Here is a 21,743-nt window from a genome sequence, read left to right as displayed (position 1 = left end):
GACTTCCTCGAAGGGCTCTTTTCGCACAACCACGTGAAGGGTGGAAGAGAGCCAGAGGCGGTCAAACAATGACTTGGCAGCGAAGTATGAAGGCCATTACCAGCAAACTCAGCTGCGCTGGTCATTGCCATCTTCTTGGATGGGGACCCCGAGACAGGCCATGCCAATGGTTAGAGACATTGTCAGACATGGCCCAGTCGCGCCCTCAGTGGTGCTCATGCATCCAAGCTATTGCCTTCAATGCATAGCTCCCTTCCCAACCCCCCACTTAACAGTGCTGTATTTACGCACTAATTTATCAGCTCCCATCTCCAATGCGCAGCTACCTACCCAACCTCCCCGAATCATCGGTAAACGAAACTGTGGCAGCTATAACCACTGTATGACAAGTACGCGGTTATTACAGCTGACAATGATGATGATGAAGCATACTTTCAAAAGGGAATACAAAATTGAAACCGTTCTTTTCCCATTGATTGCGACGAGTAGACTAAGGTCCAGGAGCATAAATGTTTCACCTTGGCAACCCAGTTTCCTGATGTGTGGCGGAGAACAGTTAATAAAACAGAAACAGTAATGCTGTGATGGTTCATTTAAGCCAAGAGATAGACGGCACAGTTTGAAAGCTTGAAACGGGTCTGTCCCAGGGTATACACAGACAAACAGCTCTGATTTGACAGCTCATAAGTGAAGCTACACACAAAAACGGGTGACCATGCAAACTCTCTGCATTTCTATTCTAACGAAGAGTACTTCGGGCCGAATCACAAGGCACAACTAATTGCAAGTAATTAAGCAATAAAAAGAAATGAGGCCATTAACGTGGGTGTACCATTGGGGGCTTACAAGAATCTGGTGCGCAAAAGAGCTGTACATTTAAACGAAAATTATGGCAATACATCAGATTAATCTCCCCTGCTAGTGTGACTCTTCAGGGGGCTCATCAGTCTACTAAGATGCACCTTCATCCACGGCCTGGTAGCTACTTGAAAAGACCGGGGCAAAGTAAAGCGAAGTAAATGTTTAACCTTTCCGAGAATCAAATAAGCACAATGGTCTTTTATCGGCGACTCATTTGCGTAATTAATTGGTTTGGACGGCTTATCCCAATAAGCTTTGAACGAATATCTCGCTACACCTCCTACGTACAGCACAAACGCTGCCTAAGGATTCATTTGCCCCTTGCAAACAGTACGGTAAGACTAGACGTACTTGACGAGTCGGTGGCTAGTGGGACATCGGGATATATCACAAACGAAAGTTCTGTACAGAAACTGTTGCTACATCGGTTTGATGCGTTGTGAGTTGAGCTGACTTCAGGGGATATCAGTGCTATACTACATCCTAGAGAGAGGAGACTTAAATGGGAAGTCTGAGATACTGTGCGAGCGTATTTTAAAGTCCCATTACCACTTTCTCTGAATAAATAGAACGACGAATATGCAAGGTTCCGAATCTAAATTGGGTCGGTCGTGGAAAACAGCACCGAAGTAACAAGGTGTAAAACGTAGAACCTGCTATTTGCGTTTTGTCAGCGATGGTCGGAGTTCGTTTCACTAAATCTGTGGATTCCCGAGATACCTTGCACCAAAAACAGATAACATAGACAGTGTGGAAATCCTGAAAAATAATGAAAAGATGCATCCAATGAACTTCACGTTAGAGCTCATTGTTGTGTAGATACCAAGAAACATGGTGAAACAGGCAAACACAATAGCGGTCACATCACTTATGATACCTTTAATGTTGACTTGAATTGGGATGACCGGATATTCTCGGTAAGGTTCCCCAGGTCACTGACGGGTTTCGCCTCGGGATCACGGTTCGGTAAATGGGGCAGCAGTCTAGCCTGTACTTCTGCTTTCTCAAGAAGACTGCGCAAGCTATCCATGTTGACAGCATCGTTCAGGTCAATAGGAGGTTCGGAAGCTGAATGGACGAGGATGATGATTATTCAGAGTATGTAAAAATCTATAGGCCGTTAGTTAGAATCCTAGTACTGTACACCTCATCCTGTTTAGAGTCATAAATACTTCTAACAAGATAATGTATGGGCTAATGTAAGAGCTCCCGACGTGTATGTATGCGGTTCAATGTCACATCCGACCTCTCCATCGCTTTTGTGTAAAAGGGTACATTGTTTCCTGTGGGTTGAATGCCAAAGGACCTCAAAAGCTTCAATAGCTCGACAATGAGGACGTAATTACTTTTAATATAAACTGAACTCTGAACCCTTCGAGTCACTAGGGGGCACTCATTCCGCAAAAGCCCTAAAGGTAAAAAGTCTTAGTGACGTATCTTACCTTGCTAAAGGCATTCACAGAACCGTATACGTGTTTCTAATATCGAGGATGAACTACTGTGTATGGCCATCCATTATCCCTGCCTCACCTATAGTCGTTCATACTCATTAGGTTGCATGTTGACGATGTCAGCTCGGACCTGAGACACCAGAGTTCCGGCTTAATCGTCCCAATTAAGGGTCCGTCACGAAAAGAGCATTACATATCACACTTAAAAACGTTGTCAATGGACGGCACCATTCTCCTGTTAATCTCCCCCTCCATTTCTAAACAAATTCTACGACGACAGGATAACCAGCTGAACAATCTGACATCAGTCAAACTGAACCACGGCATTGAACTGAGGTGGAAGGGTAAATTGTTGGACGTTCCTATGATGAAAAAAACACATGCAGGGATTCAGTGAACACATGATGCGCCCAAAGGTGCAGTTTAGACGACAATCAACCGATCGATGGATCGTTAGGCTATAAAACCTCTTTGGTGCCTAGCTACTATGCCAACCGAATGAAGCACGAGCTCTGAGATACTGCCGGGTTTCTCAAGTTTATACAGGAGCATTCGAGATGCTAGGGTTGGGTTCGAACCTTGATCACTGAGCTATATTGAGTTCACTGACGACACCACTTTTGAACTCCACCTAATATGAGTTTGTTTAGTCACCTGAACTAAAGTAAGATCTTCAACTCTTTCACGCAAAAGAAAATATGATCAGCTGCTCAGAAAGGACGACTCAATGTGGGGAGTAATGGCAAACAGTTTTGCCTACAATGCCAAATGACCGGAGTAAAACAAGTGCGTAGCCGACTACATGAACTAACGGTGAGCTCCGGTGGGAGCGAAACCCGAGTCATGTGCTTCTTCTTTGTGAGAACTGGCCGAAGTAGTCGTGTCAGGCCAAGCATCGAGCTGTGCGTAAAGAAATCATGCGAGAAATAAGCAATTTCACCAGGAACGAGAGTACACCCCAGGGTCTGCTCAGGGTGTGAGACCCGAAATCAACAACGGTTCCGATTCCATCGACTATGAAACGAAGCACAGTAATAAGACAAATACACGTTGACTAGAATCGTTTGATAAAAAAATACAGTCTATCAAAAACCAACTTTTGGATGGCCCGGATATCGAGGACAAAATGTTTCTCAGGTCCTGTAACTGAATCTTTCCCCCTTCACCCTTCTTCCCGGGAATCTGAAGAAGGAAGAAAAGGAAGACACAAATAACAGGTCACTGCTCTGACGTAATCGTTCTCGACCCACGCCATACCACACAGCTCGTTCAGCAATAGAGAGAAAGATCAGTCACCAGTTTTACCGACGCAGAGCTATGAAAAAAACTAATTATTATTAAATAAAGACAATGGGGCGCTTTTATTAAGCAACCAATGTTTTGTAAACGCTAGTCCCAACGAGATCCCTTCTGACAGCAGTGTCGGTTATAGGAAATGTGTAGTAATTCTTTCCGGACCTTACCAATGAAACGTGAAGAGTCGTTTGGAAGGAGGCAGTAGCACATTTAGCTTTCAGTTTGCCATCTTTTCCGTTTTAACCCGAAAGCAGCCTTTAAAGCTTGACTGACATGGTTGAATGAATGCACGAACGAGTGCCTACCTTTGCTACCTAGGCTGAAGGATGAGTTTTCAGGTTTCACGGTTCAGAAACCGTATTTTCCATTAAGCCAAATGACACAAGAACAAAGTTAATCGAGATACGAGGTAAATGGCTTGAAGGGTTAGAAATACTGCACCACTCTTATATGGCTTAAACGGATAATAGTGATCAAAGTTCTACAGGCTGTCAGTATGACGTTTGATACACATCCTTGAACTTCCACAAAGATCAGAAACTCCACAGAGAATTTTGTATATCGTTACTAATTCGATAGTGGGAGAGTCACTGTGAGTGAACGGCGTTTGACATTGACAAAAGTGTTGAACTATATATAGACATGTATGCACGAAATCAGTCAATGAGCTCTCGAAACAGTGATGGGGTCAATTAGGCGGTCATTTCAAAAAAAGAGCAAATGAAACGAAACATGCGTATTTGCATTTAGCCCGACAAAGTCGGTTAGACAACAGTGATTGCGCTGCGCGTAAGGTGTGCAGCAAGAGGCCTGTTGTCCTCTAGTCTCTGTACATCTATAGCTTTCTAGCTAAAACCTGGAAGTTGTACCTTATTGTCTTGCGCACAAACGAAGCTTCATCAACGACATTGACCTAGGCTAACCAAATGACAGGTTACGGGAACATCAAACTACATACAAACAACAGCGATATGGACGGACCGTTTGTAGCAGTGTTTAATAATAAGCACACGAGAGATCAGGCGCCAAAATGGGCGACGGATAACCAGGCTTGTGCTCCTGATATCGGTCAGGAGCCGATATAGATCATTGGATGGGACCAACAAACATTCACCCGAACACAGCTAGAATGGCTCAACATATCACAAGCAGGGAAACAAAGTCATTTACAAGATCTCTCGTCTGTGAGTTCGAAATGGCTCAGTAGTTAAGGCGCGAACTTACTGACCGAAAGGTCCGAACATCAGCACCTCGACTGCTCCTGTCTAGGCTTGAACAACCAAGTAATATCTTAGCCCTCATGTTTTCTTCGGGTAACATGGCAGCTACTCACCGGAAGGCTTAACGAGTATTACTATGATTTATCATCTCTCTTCTGTCCACCCCTTTCTTTTTCCTACATTAGCATTTCCAAGACAAGGTTCGTGGCTGTAGCAGTGACTCACCTATCAAACAACTAATGCTATCATCCTTGACTGATTAACCGATTCAAGTGACAGACCATTCCCACATGACGTAACTTACTACAATGTTGTGTGAAAAAGGTTTGTGATAAAAATGAATCAGCGACTTGTATGAAGGGACAACAACTTACCGCCCCAGGAACCGAACCTGGTCCAGTGACTTGCGGAGTGGTTATAGCTGATCCGAGTGTCGTCGTTGGTTTTGTCTGGCTGTCTAAATGGCCCGTGTTCAAATGGCGGCCGATTGTTACTGCTGTGGCTTGCGCAGAGGAACTAGAATTTAAAGAGTTAGGAGGTTGATGATAAACTGGCTGCCGGGCAGACGGAAGTGTAGAACAAGGATAAACAAACATACTTAAGAATATTGACATAGCGGATCCCCATGAGTAAACCAAGACTGGAGCAATTTGTCCATTACGCATGAAAATAGCGTACAGGAAAGGAGATCGCACGCTATTAGAGGCCGAATTACAAACGCAGTAACAGACAGTCGGCTACTGTGGAGCAGTTTTACAATCGTACGATCTATAGCGGTTACCTGCGGGCTACAGTGACAGCGAGAAATCCAATGAACAAAGTCAGGTCTCTGTAGTATGAGAGGACGTATTACGATGGGCAAGTTCGTGCTGTTCGCCGCGACAGGAACGTGTTTTCTTCCGGTGACCAGAATCCCTGTATCTGTAGAAGCACCAGTGTTGCTTTAGTTCGAGGAAGCACGTGTTCGAAAATATCGGTCCTAAAATCCTCACATCCATCACTCAACGGTCGACCACGACCGTTGGCAAACTCTCAACACAGCCCCACGCGGCTCCAGACACGTCAGCTGCGCTGTGTGTGTCTGAGCCACCGAAAAGTGGCATTCACCTTTCCATATCTTCATTCACTGGGCCTCTTTCGCACCCCTTCAAACCAGCCTTGTTGATTCATTAAGTCGTCGATCACCTAACTTCTGTCCAGAGAAATGAATGCAAAACAAACCCTATTGATTGATTGTGAAAATCCTTGAAAAGAGTTCGCCACGGCAACCGGAATTCACTGTTTTTTGACTTTGAACTTTCCATATTAAACCCCATTTGATTCGAAGTATCTGTTCCACTTAGGGTCTCCAAACTCACGTCAAACTGGTCAACATTCACTTGTTTCTCCAATTGATTATGTACGTTGTAACTCCGAAACACATATAAGGCCACACTTCGACTATACACCCCAATCCTCTAAAGATGAATCAGGGTTTATCGCACACTGGGTGTCTGGTGATTCTAATGGATCTTATGGTTCGAGGTAAAAAAGGCGTGAGAGATGCACTCAACGTCAAGCTTGAATGCGCTTTGCTGGACTGGATTCTAGCAAATGAACGTTTTTGTGATGTTCTGTTGTTTGGCTTAAGATAAATGAATGGGCGCTGTTTAGGGGCTGCATCAGCATGTGTTCCGACAGACACCAGCTGAGATTGGGAAGTAAAGCTTCTACCGAGATTCGTCACAAATTTTTCGATGGACAAGAACGGATATTTTCATTCTAGCAGGTGGTATGAGTGTTTAGGTAGGGTGACTAAGCCCGCCACAAACATATTCTCGTGGTCGGTTCCGATTCGATGCTCACTGCAGAGACAATGCATATCGGCTTCCTTGGTTATATGCCCAACATTCGGTTGTAAACAATACAAACTTTTAGCAGAAACGCGTGTTAGTTGGAGGCCAACAACTGCAAACCAGCCGTGGATTCAAATGGACCATGTGGAAATCAGCTGCCGTTGAAGAAGAGCTTCAACTCAAGATTGCCATACTTTTTGGAGTACAAAACTTGATTCTGACCACGGTACCACTCGGACACATATATCGGCTCGCTTCCCAGAATGACGGAAGACCATTTCATTTCTCAGCTTTAATTGTCCCTACATCTCAACAATACCGAGTTGGGTTGGATGAAAGGCTGTCCAGGAAAACCGTTGCGATAGTAATAGTGATGGTCTGGGGGGATGATCTAGAAGAGAAACACATGCTCATCACATTTGGGCGGTCTGACTTGAATCATCGGCAAGCTCCAATACACACAAAAGATCAAAACCGGTAGTTCTCACTGATCACAGGAAAGCTATACCTGCATTGGGCGACCACAATGACGCAAACAGATCTACGAAGCACCGAGTATCGAACAGCCTATTGATTGACAGATAACACTGTTGGGGACCTTAGTCCAAGGAAATGGGGAAAATTGTTGCAACGGGAAAAAGTAGAATCCTATTTCATCTAATCCGACCAACTGGCCCCACGGTGGAGACTACCTTCATAAAGGACAGAGCCTTCATTCATTCAGAAAATTTCTTCTTGGATGACAGAGCAAACAACTTGAATAAGGGTTCATCTGGTTACTATAAGGTAAAACTTCGGAAGAATCAGGTTCACCAAAATGCAACGTCGACACCAGTTGTCTATTGCCCCAAAATTTCACTAATCAAGCTAAAAAAAATCAGTTTAAATCCGAAAGTTGGTGCTTTCATACTTCGTTGCCGGTTATTTCCAATCAGCCTAGAGGTGTGCGACGAGAGCACTGCAGAGTAGACAGTCCTCTGAAACGAGTTTAGGTCCTAATCAACGCGACCCTTAAAGCCTAAGGAGCTCGCCAGAAACAGCCCAGGGGTAAGGGTGCAAGATTACTGACCGCAAGGCGTGTGGGTCAATCCCAAATTTAGCGCGCCAACGACTCCTGTCTAGGCCAACGTAGTCTGACAGAATCTCAGCCCTGTTACTTCCTTCGGTGGGTATATCAGATGGGCACCGACAGTGTTACAGTTGAGCGATTATTATTGATAACTGCATCGCAAGAGATCCTTCTTTCTAAAACCGTCTAGCGTACCTCAGCATTGCTAATCCGTTGTTCCCACCAGATCCGATTCATGCTTCGGAGACACTGATGATCAAATGCCGAGAGTTTTCGTGCATCCTTTGCCCGTAGAAATTACGTTTACGATCGAAAAAGGCAGTATGGATGCCTAGCTCCTGGTGGTACTGCGCGCCAGGCCCTTGGTAGGCTTTAAAAGTATTTCGATCGTATTGGATAACTTGTCGGCTATCATCGCCGACAGTTGGACAATCGGCGTATGAATCTTTTAGGGCTGACATTTGCTAACCGGTGCTTCCTCAGGTGGAGGCAGCATCTCTGCTTCCGTAAATATGAATACACCTGGGTAGAACACATGTCTTGACAGTCTTATCACACAGGACAGTAGCCTGTTATTATGGTTATTCTTACTACGGACGCGCAGTGCTCGTCCTCCATTTAATTTTCCTGGCAGCTTGGGGGACAGAGTCCCGGTCAGTATAGCTCGAAGGCTCATTGCAGTACTCAAGCCCGTCCACCAAGTCACTGTGGCAGCTTTTAGTCAGGGTGGAAGAGTCTTGTTTCTACTACTTCCTGGAGCTTACATGCCATCCAACAATTATGAGGCTACATCAAGTGTACTGTTGCAGCTCCACTTCGACTAATGTCGGCCATATCGTTCGTATAGCTATGAAGAAAGTGATCTCGTGTACAAGTGAGGAAGCGGGTTCGGCAATCATGCCATAAATAATCGATAACGACTCTTCTAGCTACCGTTATCAGTGATAGCATGTACATACACATACGTATTTGGTAGCTAACTGCCATACAGACTGAGGAAAGAAAGCCGTGGAAAGGGAAAAAAAACGTGTACAAGTGAGGAAGCGGGTTCGGCAATCATGCCATAAATAATCGATAACGACTCTTCTAGCTACCGTTATCAGTGATAGCATGTACATACACATACGTATTTGGTAGCTAACTGCCATACAGACTGAGGAAAGAAGGAAAGGAAAGTGGAAAAAAAACAAGATTCCTACACCGTACAGCAGCACCGAAATGAATACACCCGAACATTAAGCTGCGGTAAGGGACCGGCTCGGCTCACTTCGCGTACCTCACTCGAAACAAACCCAGCGCACAATACGTGATCTTTAGATAGGCGGTCTGCATACAAAGTGAGAACATGCGCACCACTGGGACCGACAGTATAACATATCTTGTGGGTTTCCAGACATATCCAAGAAAGATCACATAGGTTCCAACCAGGAAGATAGGAAGACTACACACAATCCAGTTTGACTGTAGCCGCTTTCAATTCACGTTGCTGTCTTAGACTGTTCTCCACCAACCCTTCACCGAGTAGCTTGGGAAACAAAACGCTTTTTTGGTTATACGTAGTACATGTTCGAGGAACCTTAACCTGGTATATTCATTTTGCTGCTCTACAGATTCTGACTCGTACCTTGTTGAGTACGGTTTATAATTGGCTAACTCTATAACCTACGGATATACCAGTCAAAAGTTTCGAGACATCTAGGACGCTGGGATCGAAACCACAAATAGGGGTATCTTTACAGTTGCGTTGTATATACAACCCTTTAGCTTCAGGGGAATTCGTTTCTGATGCCAAAAACGACTCAAGCTGGCGAACGCTGCATGTACTCATTGACTTCCTCCGTTACGATAGAGTCATGGCCTATGAAGCTGCCCATACAAACAGCCCGAAAAGCAAACTCGGGAAGTCCTGATGAAAGATATGACAATTTGAAGGTGAAAAACGCATACGAAACGCCCCAGAGACTTTGTTCAGAGTGGCTTGTGTAGAGAAACAATCGTCAAACGAAATGATGTCTGCATACTCCAAGTCGAACAATTTCTCCCAAAACGTGATTTCTGTACCTAGATTCACGGCCATTTGGAATGTGGCTCCAAGATAACATCGAAAACAAAATTAATCATAGGAAAGGAAACAGACCCGATGAACTCCATTGACTGTGAGGAAGCTTTTCGATAGTTCACCGTACATCCCAAAACAATTAGAGAAATGGCAACAAGGAGCGTGAGTAATTTTTCCATCACCAGAATCCCCCTCTGACCAAATGCACCTAAAACAGTCCGTCTGTCCAGAGTCGAAGCGCTTTTGTTGAAACAGGCCATGGCGATTTGTCGGCAGTATCCGCAGCACTGCCAAAGCGATTGAGTCAATGTGAAGATATGATCACAGTATCACCTGTCAGGTCTAAATCGGGCTTAGTCCTCCAACACTGATGTCTCACTTCCAGAATTTAAGTGTTACAATATTAGCGGGACCAGCGATAAGCGTGAGTCGTACGTCTGAAACGGCCGGTTCGGGCAAACGATTTTAGCTCTCCAGTGCATCCTCTTGCTGCCATGACGAAAATTCTCCAGAGGAAGACGGTATTCCAGCGGAAATCCAAAGCATTCGCTAACTTCAATACTCGAACCTATTTACAAGCCTTTCCTACCAATATGGAACGCATAGGTATCCAGTGGGAAGGGGTGCATTTGCGCCACCTTCAATAATTTAAAAGTGACAGAACGGTATATCACAACTGCTAGGGTAAAAACTTGACAACTATTACAGCAAAAACTTCTCACGCTATTATTCCATCGTCTCGGAGAGGCGAGACAGTCAAATATAAGATGCGAAGAATTTGTGGTGACTAAATATTAACACCACACTGTGCTTAGGGACACTACAAGTGCCAGGAGTTAGCCAGCCTTTGCTTTATTGATTTAATGTTTTGTTTGATTGAGCCAACAGAATCCACGATTCAGCTTGACAGTTGATAACACAACAAACGAGATGCTGAATTTCATTAGAGCCTACTATTACAGCATAAAAGCCTGCATTCGAGTAAATGAGCAAGAGGTAACAGTTATTGGTTTATTTGGTGTTCAAAAAGGCCTACCGCTTTAACTCAAGCCTTTTCATTTCCGAAGCCAAGTGGTAAATTCCGCATGACACAAGAGATTTTTCGGGATGAGAGTTAAGCCTTACCACGTGGATCATATGCCTTGGTCACATCGATGACGTCACTGTCCTGAGATGCAGCCAACCCCAATCACACCAGAAATAAATGTGGGAGAGAGAAAATCCTTGAACACAAGCACAAACGTTCAATCCATCCCGATTACTGTTAATGGACAGCCCAAAACCGAACCGATTTTTTAGGTACATGGACACCATCAGCCTCCCAAAAGGCCGAGCACTGTGAGAAACAAATGTTCATACATACAAAGTTGAGTTTACAGGGCTGCCAACCGCTCCAAGGAGCGCTAATAAACCAGCCGCTCAAATACGCGTGTGAGACACGGCCCCTCCGAGCTGATGATTTCCGAATACTCGAAGTACTTGACCACTGGTCCTCATAGTAACTACTACTGGGTGTGTTGGAATGATGGATAATCAAGTGGCGGTGTCACAAAATGTTGCTTTATTTATGCTCTTCCAAATTACTGAGATAGCCCCGGTTACCATGGTTTGGACGTGTCCCCCACCAACCAGAATCGGAATCGTACAACCTGTGTAGTACCTTCTCTTTGAACTGTCCTAATCCCTAGAGAAACAAGGTAAGCAGCACCACTGTCTTTTGACTTCTAGAAGAATTTAACCATGTTCATTTATTTTAGCATACGCGATCTCGTTAAGATGAATAAGGGAAATCACCTCAACTTAGAATCGATCCCGACAGGCAACGACCTACTTCAATATGGTATATGGTGACAGGGCTAAAACGGATTTTTCATTACTCTATCCTGACCGGATGAGCCATGTTTTTTAGGTTTCCTGTCAAAAAGCGGACCGACCTAGGTCGAACGTAAGCTGAAACCTAACGAAAAGCGGTCATTTGTATGCCGAAGTTACAGACCAAATAGAACATTGACCGCCACCATCAATTTGGACTATCGGAAGCCTGAGACTGGTCTACCTTCGGCTATTCGACTAGAAAGTAAACACTGAAGTGTCAGTTGTGAAAGTTTGGTAACTTCAGGGGATAATAGGACAAAGCTATGCACGCTGGGATTGCTGACACGGAAGCGCTAACACAGTGATGTTGACACACTCGTCACGGACACATTCTATTATAGCGAGTATATAAAAAAAACGTAGTGAACCCAACGCAACTATGCAAGAAACAAAATACTTACACATCCGATTCAGAAGAAAGTCCACTGCCAAGGCCAACGCCCATTGCTACATGAAGAGAATAAAGCTACATTCGTCTGGTTTACTACTTACTGAGGAGTGCCAAGAGATCATTCTGTGAAAATTGATTGAATCCACCAAAATTACTGAGCCAATCACCTGTAGTTAAAACTCAAACAAATGTAAGCACATGAATTACTCGCAGGTGGAGTGAATTGAGTGGGAGGAGAAGCTATAAAGTCGTTAATTCTTGAACAGATGCTGCTGTCGTTCTTTCCATTGGGTTCCTTTGGAGAAAAACATCAGATAAAAGATAATGAGGCGGACCTGCATCCACACAAAAAATGGTTTGGCATTTTTCACCTTGAGTAAATACACCCTGCCTGTGGTGCATTGAGGCACTCGTTTGAACTCAGCTTGCTGAGCATTAATGATGAAATTCTATGGAAAGACAAAGCTATGGTTAATGTGGAAAACTAACGTCCTCTACGAGGCAAGTTTTGCGGTCGATCCAGCAGAAATGGAGTTTGCCATCACCGGATTGGTAAACATAAACCCAACCTTTGCGAGGATCCGCATGAACCCAATTCTCGTTATTTATGGTCATCTTCCCAGCTTTGAATTGCAATAGGTGTTTTGTTTGTGGTTGTTGGGGTCTACCAAATAGGGCTGCACTTTGTGACATGGTAGTTCAAAAGAAAAGATTCCTGAACAGGAGACGGAGTTAGAATCTGAAACAAATGAAAAGTAGTTTAACGGTGCATTTCAAACAACAAATCAAGCCGACTTTCGAAATCATGATCATTGAGGCATTTTGCGTTCTTTTTTGTGCGCCAAACAATAAGAAGGAAAAACCCTTTATATATCCGACGATTTGTAACAATTCAGGGTTGCATTCTAGAAGTTGGGCCATGCTGTGTTTTATCAGGCTGAGCTGGTGTTTAAACCACACCAATATGCTACTTATGCAACCATTCGACGCATAAAACACCATCGAACAAACCAACTAGGATTCCAAAAGTAAGGAATTCGAGAGTAAAAAGAGACAAATGCAAGTGTTACACGAACTCGCCTGGTTGAGTTTTGAAAAGAACAATGGATGCTGCGAAATAGGTTCATTAACATCATCATGATGCACATAAAACCAATGATACGAACTAGTGTTTAACTGAGACAACCAGGGAGTAAGCCTGAAAAGAAGCGGGGTTAGGGATTTATCATTAAAGCCTTACGGTCCTAGGAAAAACGGTCATCGGCAGAGAGCACACACGTTCGAAAACCATTCGGAAAAAACATCTGAGCACCAGGTTGGGGAAATGCGTGTCGAAAACACAAGTCCACCATATGATACGGAAGCATTTGCCAGACAGTCCTATGTGACAGCAACGTCCGCAAGGGTATCAGCTACGTGCCATACCCTGCAGAGTTTGTCATCACGTTTCATAGTCATAAAGTGTGACTGCTCACCCGGTTAAACGACCCGCCAAGTGTAACGATTTGGTGTACCTCAGCAACCCATTGAGCTATGCTCGGGTGTCTGCGCGGCACTTGCAGTCTCTCATGCCCGGTTGGTCAACGGTTGGAGGTCTGACGAACACAGTCTCCATGTCCTCCAGGTTGAGGGTTGGAGCATATGTGGCGACGTGTTTAGTAAGAACGGCAATGTACTTGCATATCCGCTGCTTTCTGGTTAGGATTTTGAGCCAAACACCCACCAATATCCCAGCCCATGCGCAACCATGAACTGAACATATGCAAATAAACTCACGCCACATAAGCCGTCGCGTGGTGCCATTAGTCGGGGTCGCCTTACTCGCTGCATGCAGCAGGGCAGGTAAACGAAAGCATGCTACTGCTGACGCCTCCCTTTTTCTATTTTACATAGTTTCTCCCCTCCCCCGCCCCATTAATATCTCTACCCGTGTAGGCGCAGCACTTGAGATTGATGGATCCGTTCGTCCTGTAACGGTTTTGCAAGCACAATCTGCGCGTCATCCAGCGCCAACATCCTCAGGCATCTCGAAATCAATCTTCAAGTCTCAACGCCCAGCATACCTGGCCTTCTTCAATGTCCGCATGCTGAAGCAAGCAGGACAAAAAGCTGCTCTCGCTCTCACACTGGACCCGCTTGGCACTCATGTGTGCTGTGTATCGGAAACTAAAACTCAAGACGCACGCACAGTAGTTAAGCTAGCCGCTCCATCACTTACCACTTGCTTCCGGCTGTGCACCCCTGGCGATCCAGAGACTACCGTGGCAAGATGTACAGAGGTCTTAGGTCACCGGGAAAAAGGATTCTTGCTTGACTGGATACCCGTTGATAGTTGCCTCCGCGCGGTTCGTCTGGCAACGTCTGTGGAGAATCCTCTACTAGAGTCTCTTCCAAATGTTCCACCATCAAATGTGAATTCATACTGGGACGAGATCACCACCTCTTTGCGCAGTGCTGGGAGCTTCGCTTGTGGCACGGCGCTTGCAGGCCCACTCAAACATTAGATATCAGACTGAACAGTGGCACTGCTTAAATTTTGGGGAAACATCCCAGCCGGTCCCGAACATGACTTGACGCGACGAATTACCAGACGTCAAGTGAAAGTGAGCGTGCGAACCGAATGCGAAGTTTGGTGGACACAGAAAGCCAAGGAAATAGAAAAGGCCCAGGAAGCCGGTAATGCCAGAAGATTATTTCAGTTGGTTCGTGAGACCGGTTCCCGGTAAACTCCTGTTAGTGAAACCATCAAGGATCAGAATGGAGTAACTATCCTGAATAAAGAAAACCACCACCATTGGGCTCAATACTTCGAGCAACAGCTGCCGTGGCCACTGGCTACCATCCATCTGGAGCCTACAGTTGACGTAGAACCGTGAAAGGTGAGCGTACAGCCTCCGACGGCCTCGGAGATTTACGCCACCGAGCTTCTCGTCCATTTGACATCCTACCCGCATTGTTCAAAGACGGGGATGAAATTCTCAGCCAGCGTTTGTCAGATTTGTTTGCATGCATTTGGTAACAGAAAACTATTGCAGACAACTGGGGGGAACCGGTGATAGTGCCCATTTTCAAAAAAGGGGCTCGTGATGAGTTCAGTAACCACAGATGGATTAGATTACCCCCGGTTGTAACGAGATTATTAGCACCACTTGTTCTTCATCGCCTTATGATGGCTTGCAAAACACTGACAGGAGTGCGGTAAGCGGGATTCCGGCCTGTTAAGAGTTGCGTTGACCAAAATTTCACATTCCATCAGGTGCCAGAACGGCATACGTTTAACGACCCACAATATTAGTATTTCCGGATTTCCAAGGCGAATTCGACTCGGTTGATTGGCCTGATCTCCTTGACACGCTTGCCCATTAGGGAATGCTCCCGGGAGTCTGTGAACATACTAAGTTCTTTGTCCGTCACGAAGAGACTGGACCTTACCGTGGTGTGGNAAACTTAATTCTCACAGCAACGTAATACATAACTTAAAGGCTTTGCTTGGCAGGTTAATAATGACACTGCAAATTGCGGAAGATGAGGAACAAAAACAGTGGGTCTGGTGAGGCTGCGGTAATGCAGTGATCCTAGCGGACAGTTTGGATTGAAAACTAAAGCCATCACTGAGGCGAAATGGCCTTTGACGGTTGGGTCTATGGATAGTCTAAGAATTAGCAATACGAATTAATTGTATTAGGTACCTGTGAAACAGTATAGACTCAAAACTGTCGCCGTGGGAGCGGAAGCGGATGTAAGATCTCCTTGGGTGCACGATATGGTGATGACGCATTGGATCGGACTGCAAAAAGTTGTTGCTTTATGCGGAACACAAGTTGAAAGAAGCCTCAGCAGGTTAGAACAAACTCAGATCTGGCTGGGACCAGGTATAATTTTCTATATCAGTAGGTGAAGAAACTTTTCGTTGAGAGGGCACAGTTGAAAGCAGGAATGGAAGTATTGCGGGTGTCATCGAAATAGGCACGGCAGTTTCATACCTTATTGAACTGATATACTTCAGCTTCTAAACAACTCCGAAAAGGACGTCATGGTTAAAGTGACCCTGGACTAGTGCGTAACCCTCAAGCGGTTTTGTCTCATGGGGAAGAATAAAGTGTATGTATGATGTCAAACAAAGGTCCATTTCCCAACTTGCAGTCAGCATACCATTTAAGGCCTGATCGGCCGTTATATCGTGAACGTAGCGGACAACGTCACAACTGGAGGGGCAAGCTAAAAGACTTAACCTTACCATGAGATAAGTAATCGTTACTTGTGGAGAACAAAAAAACCAAAAGAGAACAATGGGGTATGTGCTGAAAATGTGGTTACAGCTTTGCAGGTCGAAGTATGCCATCGGCGCTGCAAAACAATATCAGTGTCCCACGTATATATATATTTATTTTGTAATTATTTTACAGAAGATAGGTTTTTTATTATCCGTATTTTAAAGCGTTGCTATATAAGAAATACAAACGGTAAAAGTTTAAAACGAGTGGAAACCCACGAAGAATTCATAATTCAAAGCCGGGTCAGCAAAAAAGCTTAGTCAAGCCGGACAAGCAGGAAGAGAATGGCCGCCGTTAAAGGCGGGTCTCGAAGGAGGCTAGTGAATTGGCAGCTACCATTGGTACGCTGTTGGAGAGTACAGTGTGATCAGACGACTTCGGCCATTTCGGAATTGAGTACTGCATTGAACACACTGAGGTCATCACACAGCTTCAAATTCGTCCACAATTTTTCTTAGTCCGTGTCGGCCATCCAGCCGAGTCTCAGATGCTCTTAGCCTGCCCAATTGTGCGTTAAGATCTCGGGAAACCACAACGATATCTAAGCTCCTAGCTTGCCACGAGAGGTCACTCAGAGTGCCAAAATATTGTCCACGATGTTGTTAGAGCTACAGTCAGTTGAGGCAAAAGCAGACACGACAAAAAGGCACAGATAAACTTTTTCCCCGTGAGACCCACACACACGTTACCAGACGAACCGCGCGGAGGCAACTATCAACGGGTATCCAGTCAAGCAAGAATCCTTTTTCCCGGTGACCTAAGACCTCTGTACATCTTGCCACGGTAGTCTCTGGATCGCCAGGGGTGCACAGCCGGAAGCAAGTGGTAAGTGATGGAGCGGCTAGCTTAACTACTGTGCGTGCGTCTTGAGTTTTAGTTTCCGATACACAGCACACATGAGTGCCAAGCGGGTCCAGTGTGAGAGCGAGAGCAGCTTTTTGTCCTGCTTGCTTCAGCATGCGGACATTGAAGAAGGCCAGGTATGCTGGGCGTTGAGACTTGAAGATTGATTTCGAGATGCCTGAGGATGTTGGCGCTGGATGACGCGCAGATTGTGCTTGCAAAACCGTTACAGGACGAACGGATCCATCAATCTCAAGTGCTGCGCCTACACGGGTAGAAATATTAATGGGGCGGGGGAGGGGAGAAACTATGTAAAATAGAAAAAGGGAGGCGTCAGAAGTAGCATGCTTTCGTTTACCTGCCCTGCTGCATGCAGCGAGTAAGGCCATTCCGACTAATGGCACCACGCGACGGCTTATGTGGCGTGAGTTTATTTGCATATGTTCAGTTCATGGTTGCGCATGGGCTGGGATATTGCCAAGGCGTCCATACCTGGGCAGGTGAACATTTTCCACAGGCTAGTTAACATATGGAATCATCGCCGCATTCTTCTAAAGGAAGAAAAGTGCAGAGCCCCCATCCATAAGATGAATTTCAAGATAACTTCTGTCAGCCAAGCCGGAAAGCGCTGACGATCCACTATTTGATCGGTTATAAACCATTGTGACGCTTAGCCACCACGTAGATCCCGTATGCGTTGTTCGCCTGGTACACAGAGCTAGCTGTTGTCATTACGCTTCAGGAATTGGGCCAGAAGAAACCCAATACACGCAATCTATCCGAAAATACGTATCTAATGACCTCATACCTGTAAAAGCCGGCCATTTTCATCGTGGATGCAGCCACCATTCATAGTTTTTAAGACCAATTCTATGAATCCGATAACCTTGACACTTCATGTTAGTTATGTTTACTGTGGAAGGTCACACCACGCGCTCGAAATAATTAGGTACCAACCTGACTGGGAGATGAGTGCATTCCTCGAAGCCACCGCAGTTTTATAAGCCAGTGAGGGGGCTGCTCACCAAACCCAATGTTCAGCTGTCTACGACAACGAGCCCGTCTGTGTTCCGCAGAAAAAAATTTTTGGCCCGAAGCCGTTGAACGAAATCTCACAGGGGTTTCGTAAACTTTGGATTCACAGAAGCCGTAAGCGTAGAAGTAAGCTGCGAACTTCACTTCCAAAACCGTGCGTGAAATCCAGCTAGAACGGCTGATTTTACCGACCTCTCCGGTGGCTCACTACCTACCTTCCTGTCGCCATCGGATTCGACGGACACAATGTTGGGGTGCATGCCCATGGACTGCAGTGGACTCCTCAATAGGCTTTCTGAAGTTCAACAGTTGGCCTGTTCATGGTGACCATCCGTGATCGCAACTATAGGGTCCTGAACCTTACATGCATATTCCCCAATAGAATGTATTTTCCATCGTCATCCTGAATTGGGACAGGCTTTCATGAAAGATACTTATGAGAGCACCGAAAAAAATTCGCTGCGACGATGCAGTTTTCGCCTTAAGAAACTAGTATACATTCGAACAACCAAAATGCTGTCCAGAGGAAAGTTCCTGTCAGAAAGAACGTCAAAACTATTGAAACGGAAACGCGGGAGGCTCGGAGGGCGACCTGAAATCCCGTAAGATGTGGGACTGCGTTAAATCGGACACGCCAATCTAAACTTCAGAAAAACGAAAATTTATCCCATGAATAGAAACCAACTGTACAATGATGGACAGAAATGGGGAGGATGCTTGTAAACTTCTGCGCATCACAAACTCAAGACAGATCAATGACTGGAGCAAAATAGTTGAAAAGTCCGTATTTTGAACCGAACATTTCGCGTTTCAACTGGTCCTATCTAGACCTGGGTATCTTATCTCTTAAGCATTGTCTGACTGGCTTGGTAGCCAGGCAACTAAAAGGTGTAGAAGCGGAACGATTATTCGTCATTCAATTCTACACGAGACGGTAGTCCTCAGCCACATGAGGGCAGATGAAGATCATCCGGGAATCATGAAGGGAACGTTTTTCAGCTCCATCAAGCATTACTCGGTGTTTCATCACTCGCTTTTTGCAAGCGGTCATAGTTAGGCTTGAAAAGGATAGTTTCATACACCAGTTTACAAAACTGGTGTCGTAAATAACTGCCATGTCAGCTCTAATGCCTTAGTCCCGCCAACAGGGGACACAAGAGCTTTATTGTGAACAGGCGGGGGGAGAAACGAGGAGCGTTAGGTGAACCCTTATTATCGTTTGTCATGCTCTCTTGGCTTTTAAAAATCTTCATCACCGCCGGCAGTTGCCAAGTTGATTGATTGCTTAAGCGTCGGATCGCAATTTGGTTCTTCTGGCCCGGGCGCCTGACGGCTTCCCCACTGTGAATGGCGAGGTTTAAGGGCCTCAGTAGGTTCCAAGTATTCCGGGATTATTTTCAGAAATTCGACAAATTGATATCCCAGGTGCAACACGAATTCACAGCAAACCGTTCCCGACTGAAGAATGCGCTCATATTCATGGATGATCTAACACATGTCAATGACGGGCTCATATTGTGTGCCATTCAAATGCATTCGGACAGGTTCTACATGCCTCAATGCTCCGCGCAAAAGCAGCTTTAAGGATTCAAGGAAAAGTTCCACATAGCGCTAAAACCCTTCCCACCCGTGCTTATTATATGAACTGGAGCCGCTGAATACCAAGAACAAACTCGACCGGGATCACCTGATCAAACTCGTGGACCCTGTGTATAAGACCGTGGAGATTTGTTAAGTGCAATCTGTTATTGTTGTACGCACATTACTTGGTGTGAAACAGATAGATTTTTATGAATGGTTGCAGCGTTGCACCTCTGTAATTATTATCTTCCATGGTGCCCCTTATTGCCTATTTTTAGTTTGAATTCCCTGGGTGTTCATACACCAAAGAAGGCCGGTCCACCGGATCAATCCCAATTACGGCTGCATCCAATCCGTCTACTTAGCGTACAGATACTCCTTTTATTCAGACTTATTTCTGACTTTGTCGAAATGCACACCTGGTAGTTTTACGGACGTGGCAAAGCCTTCAAATATGCTCCCAGGAAATGAGACTTCATTAATCAATAACCAGTTAAGGGTCGAAAATACCGCAAACAGAAAATCCTGGACAGAAGACTTGAGAGAACAACACCCAACGAAGGTTTTGGTCAGTCTCCCATGTGAAGTTGATCCAAGAAAACTTCCAATACCAGATTTCAGTTACCTCAAAAGGTTTATGTGACCCTTATCCGGAAGAAGTATCCAGAAAAGAGCAGTTTCTGGTTACAATAAACCCTCTGAAAATTGGAAGGTGAGTCTTTCTGAGGGGATCGCGACGACGAAAACGCAAACAATGAAGCTCAAGGTGATTTCTCACCCCTGAAGAGAACTCACGGGTGTATGTTTCACTTACTGACTGGAAAGCTCATCGATCGACCTGAACATCGTTGTCTTGACGGCACCCATCTTGGTGACGGTAGCCCGGTAGATCCTCAGCCCTCGTAAAACCTTCAGCCGGCACCCAAAAGAGTAGTGCAGCTGACCGATTACTACCATTCATACTCGCGCCGCAATATACCCTTCTTTCTAAAGGCATAGGGCGTACCCCATCATCGCTAAATTGGTGGTCACATTAAGCCCGAACCTCGATTTGGAGAAACAGATGATCAAACGAAGAATTTTGTCGAAAATTCATTCCACGATTCTGAACACCCGAATAGGGGCGCCATAGTCCGAGTGCTACCGTCCACAGAAAATTGCACCATACCGACGACACGGGTGTCAAAAGTTAGCAAAAGTTGCCGTTCTTCCGGAATCCAGAAGTAAACTTATAAGCAGCAAACAATTTGAGGATACAGAAGATTCACTGATACTGACTGCTGCTGTCTGGAATAGGCCAGCTGCACTTGTGCACTGTTAAGCTGCATTTTAGATGTTGCAATTATCCTTGCAGCTGATTTTATTTGGTGGACATCTTGGGTCCTAGTTTGCCAACTGAAGTAACGCAATGCATCAGCCTAGTTTTCCGTATGAAACTACCAATCAAATTGTTCTGGCGAGAGCCTTGTCGATCTGGAGTACGCAGATGACATCACCCTCATCTTTGAAGACCATAGCGAAGCACAAGCCCTGGTGAATAAACTGACCGCCATCATGCCACCATTTGGCATGCGCCTTGCACCTTCAGAGTGCAAAGTCCTGCTTCAGAACGTGCCATCTGCAAACATATCTCTTACAATTCAAGGAGAATCACTGGAGATTGTGGAAAACTTTACATACCTCGGTAGATGTATTAGCTCTGACGGAAGTGTGTCTGATGAAGTCAGTACAAGAATCTCAAAGGCTCGAACCACGTTTGCTAATTTGCGTCACTTGTGGCGTCAAAAGGGCATCTCATTGGATCTTAAGGGTCGTGTGTACCAGGCTACAGTAAGGGCTGTGTTGTTGTATGGGTGCGAGACATGGCCTCTTCGGGTAGATGATGTGAGGCGTCTACAGGTTTTCGACCACCGATGCCTCAGAAGCGTGGCTGGTTTCGGATGGCGTCAGCGT

The 21,743-nt window shown here is 45.3% G+C and overlaps 2 protein-coding genes across 2 annotated transcripts in view; one reads left to right on the top strand and one right to left on the bottom strand.

The window, feature by feature from the left end:
* T265_06809 (hypothetical protein) overlaps positions 1-4,953 on the top strand; it is a gene marked incomplete at both ends in the record, with an annotated part of 5,481 nt that extends 528 nt beyond the window's left edge. The window contains 2 exons of the mRNA XM_009172183.1: positions 40-460; positions 4,816-4,953. Of these exons, the coding sequence (XP_009170447.1) occupies positions 40-460; positions 4,816-4,953 (559 nt within the window). The remainder of the gene's footprint in view (positions 1-39; positions 461-4,815) is intronic.
* Positions 1-12,750, bottom strand: part of T265_14143 (hypothetical protein) — a gene marked incomplete at both ends in the record, with an annotated part of 30,722 nt that extends 17,972 nt beyond the window's left edge. Inside the window, 8 exons of the mRNA XM_009172212.1 lie at positions 1,739-1,929; positions 3,410-3,494; positions 5,203-5,344; positions 12,068-12,113; positions 12,159-12,224; positions 12,265-12,352; positions 12,393-12,506; positions 12,547-12,750. Of these exons, the coding sequence (XP_009170476.1) occupies positions 1,739-1,929; positions 3,410-3,494; positions 5,203-5,344; positions 12,068-12,113; positions 12,159-12,224; positions 12,265-12,352; positions 12,393-12,506; positions 12,547-12,750 (936 nt within the window). The remainder of the gene's footprint in view (positions 1-1,738; positions 1,930-3,409; positions 3,495-5,202; positions 5,345-12,067; positions 12,114-12,158; positions 12,225-12,264; positions 12,353-12,392; positions 12,507-12,546) is intronic.
* Between the last annotated feature and the right edge of the window lie 8,993 nt (positions 12,751-21,743).

This window comes from Opisthorchis viverrini (assembly GCF_000715545.1).
Source record: "Opisthorchis viverrini unplaced genomic scaffold opera_v5_149, whole genome shotgun sequence".
Classification (NCBI taxonomy): Eukaryota; Metazoa; Platyhelminthes; class Trematoda; order Opisthorchiida; family Opisthorchiidae; genus Opisthorchis; species Opisthorchis viverrini.
Note: the sequence above shows the minus strand (reverse complement) of the source record. Positions and strands in the feature narration are given on the sequence as shown.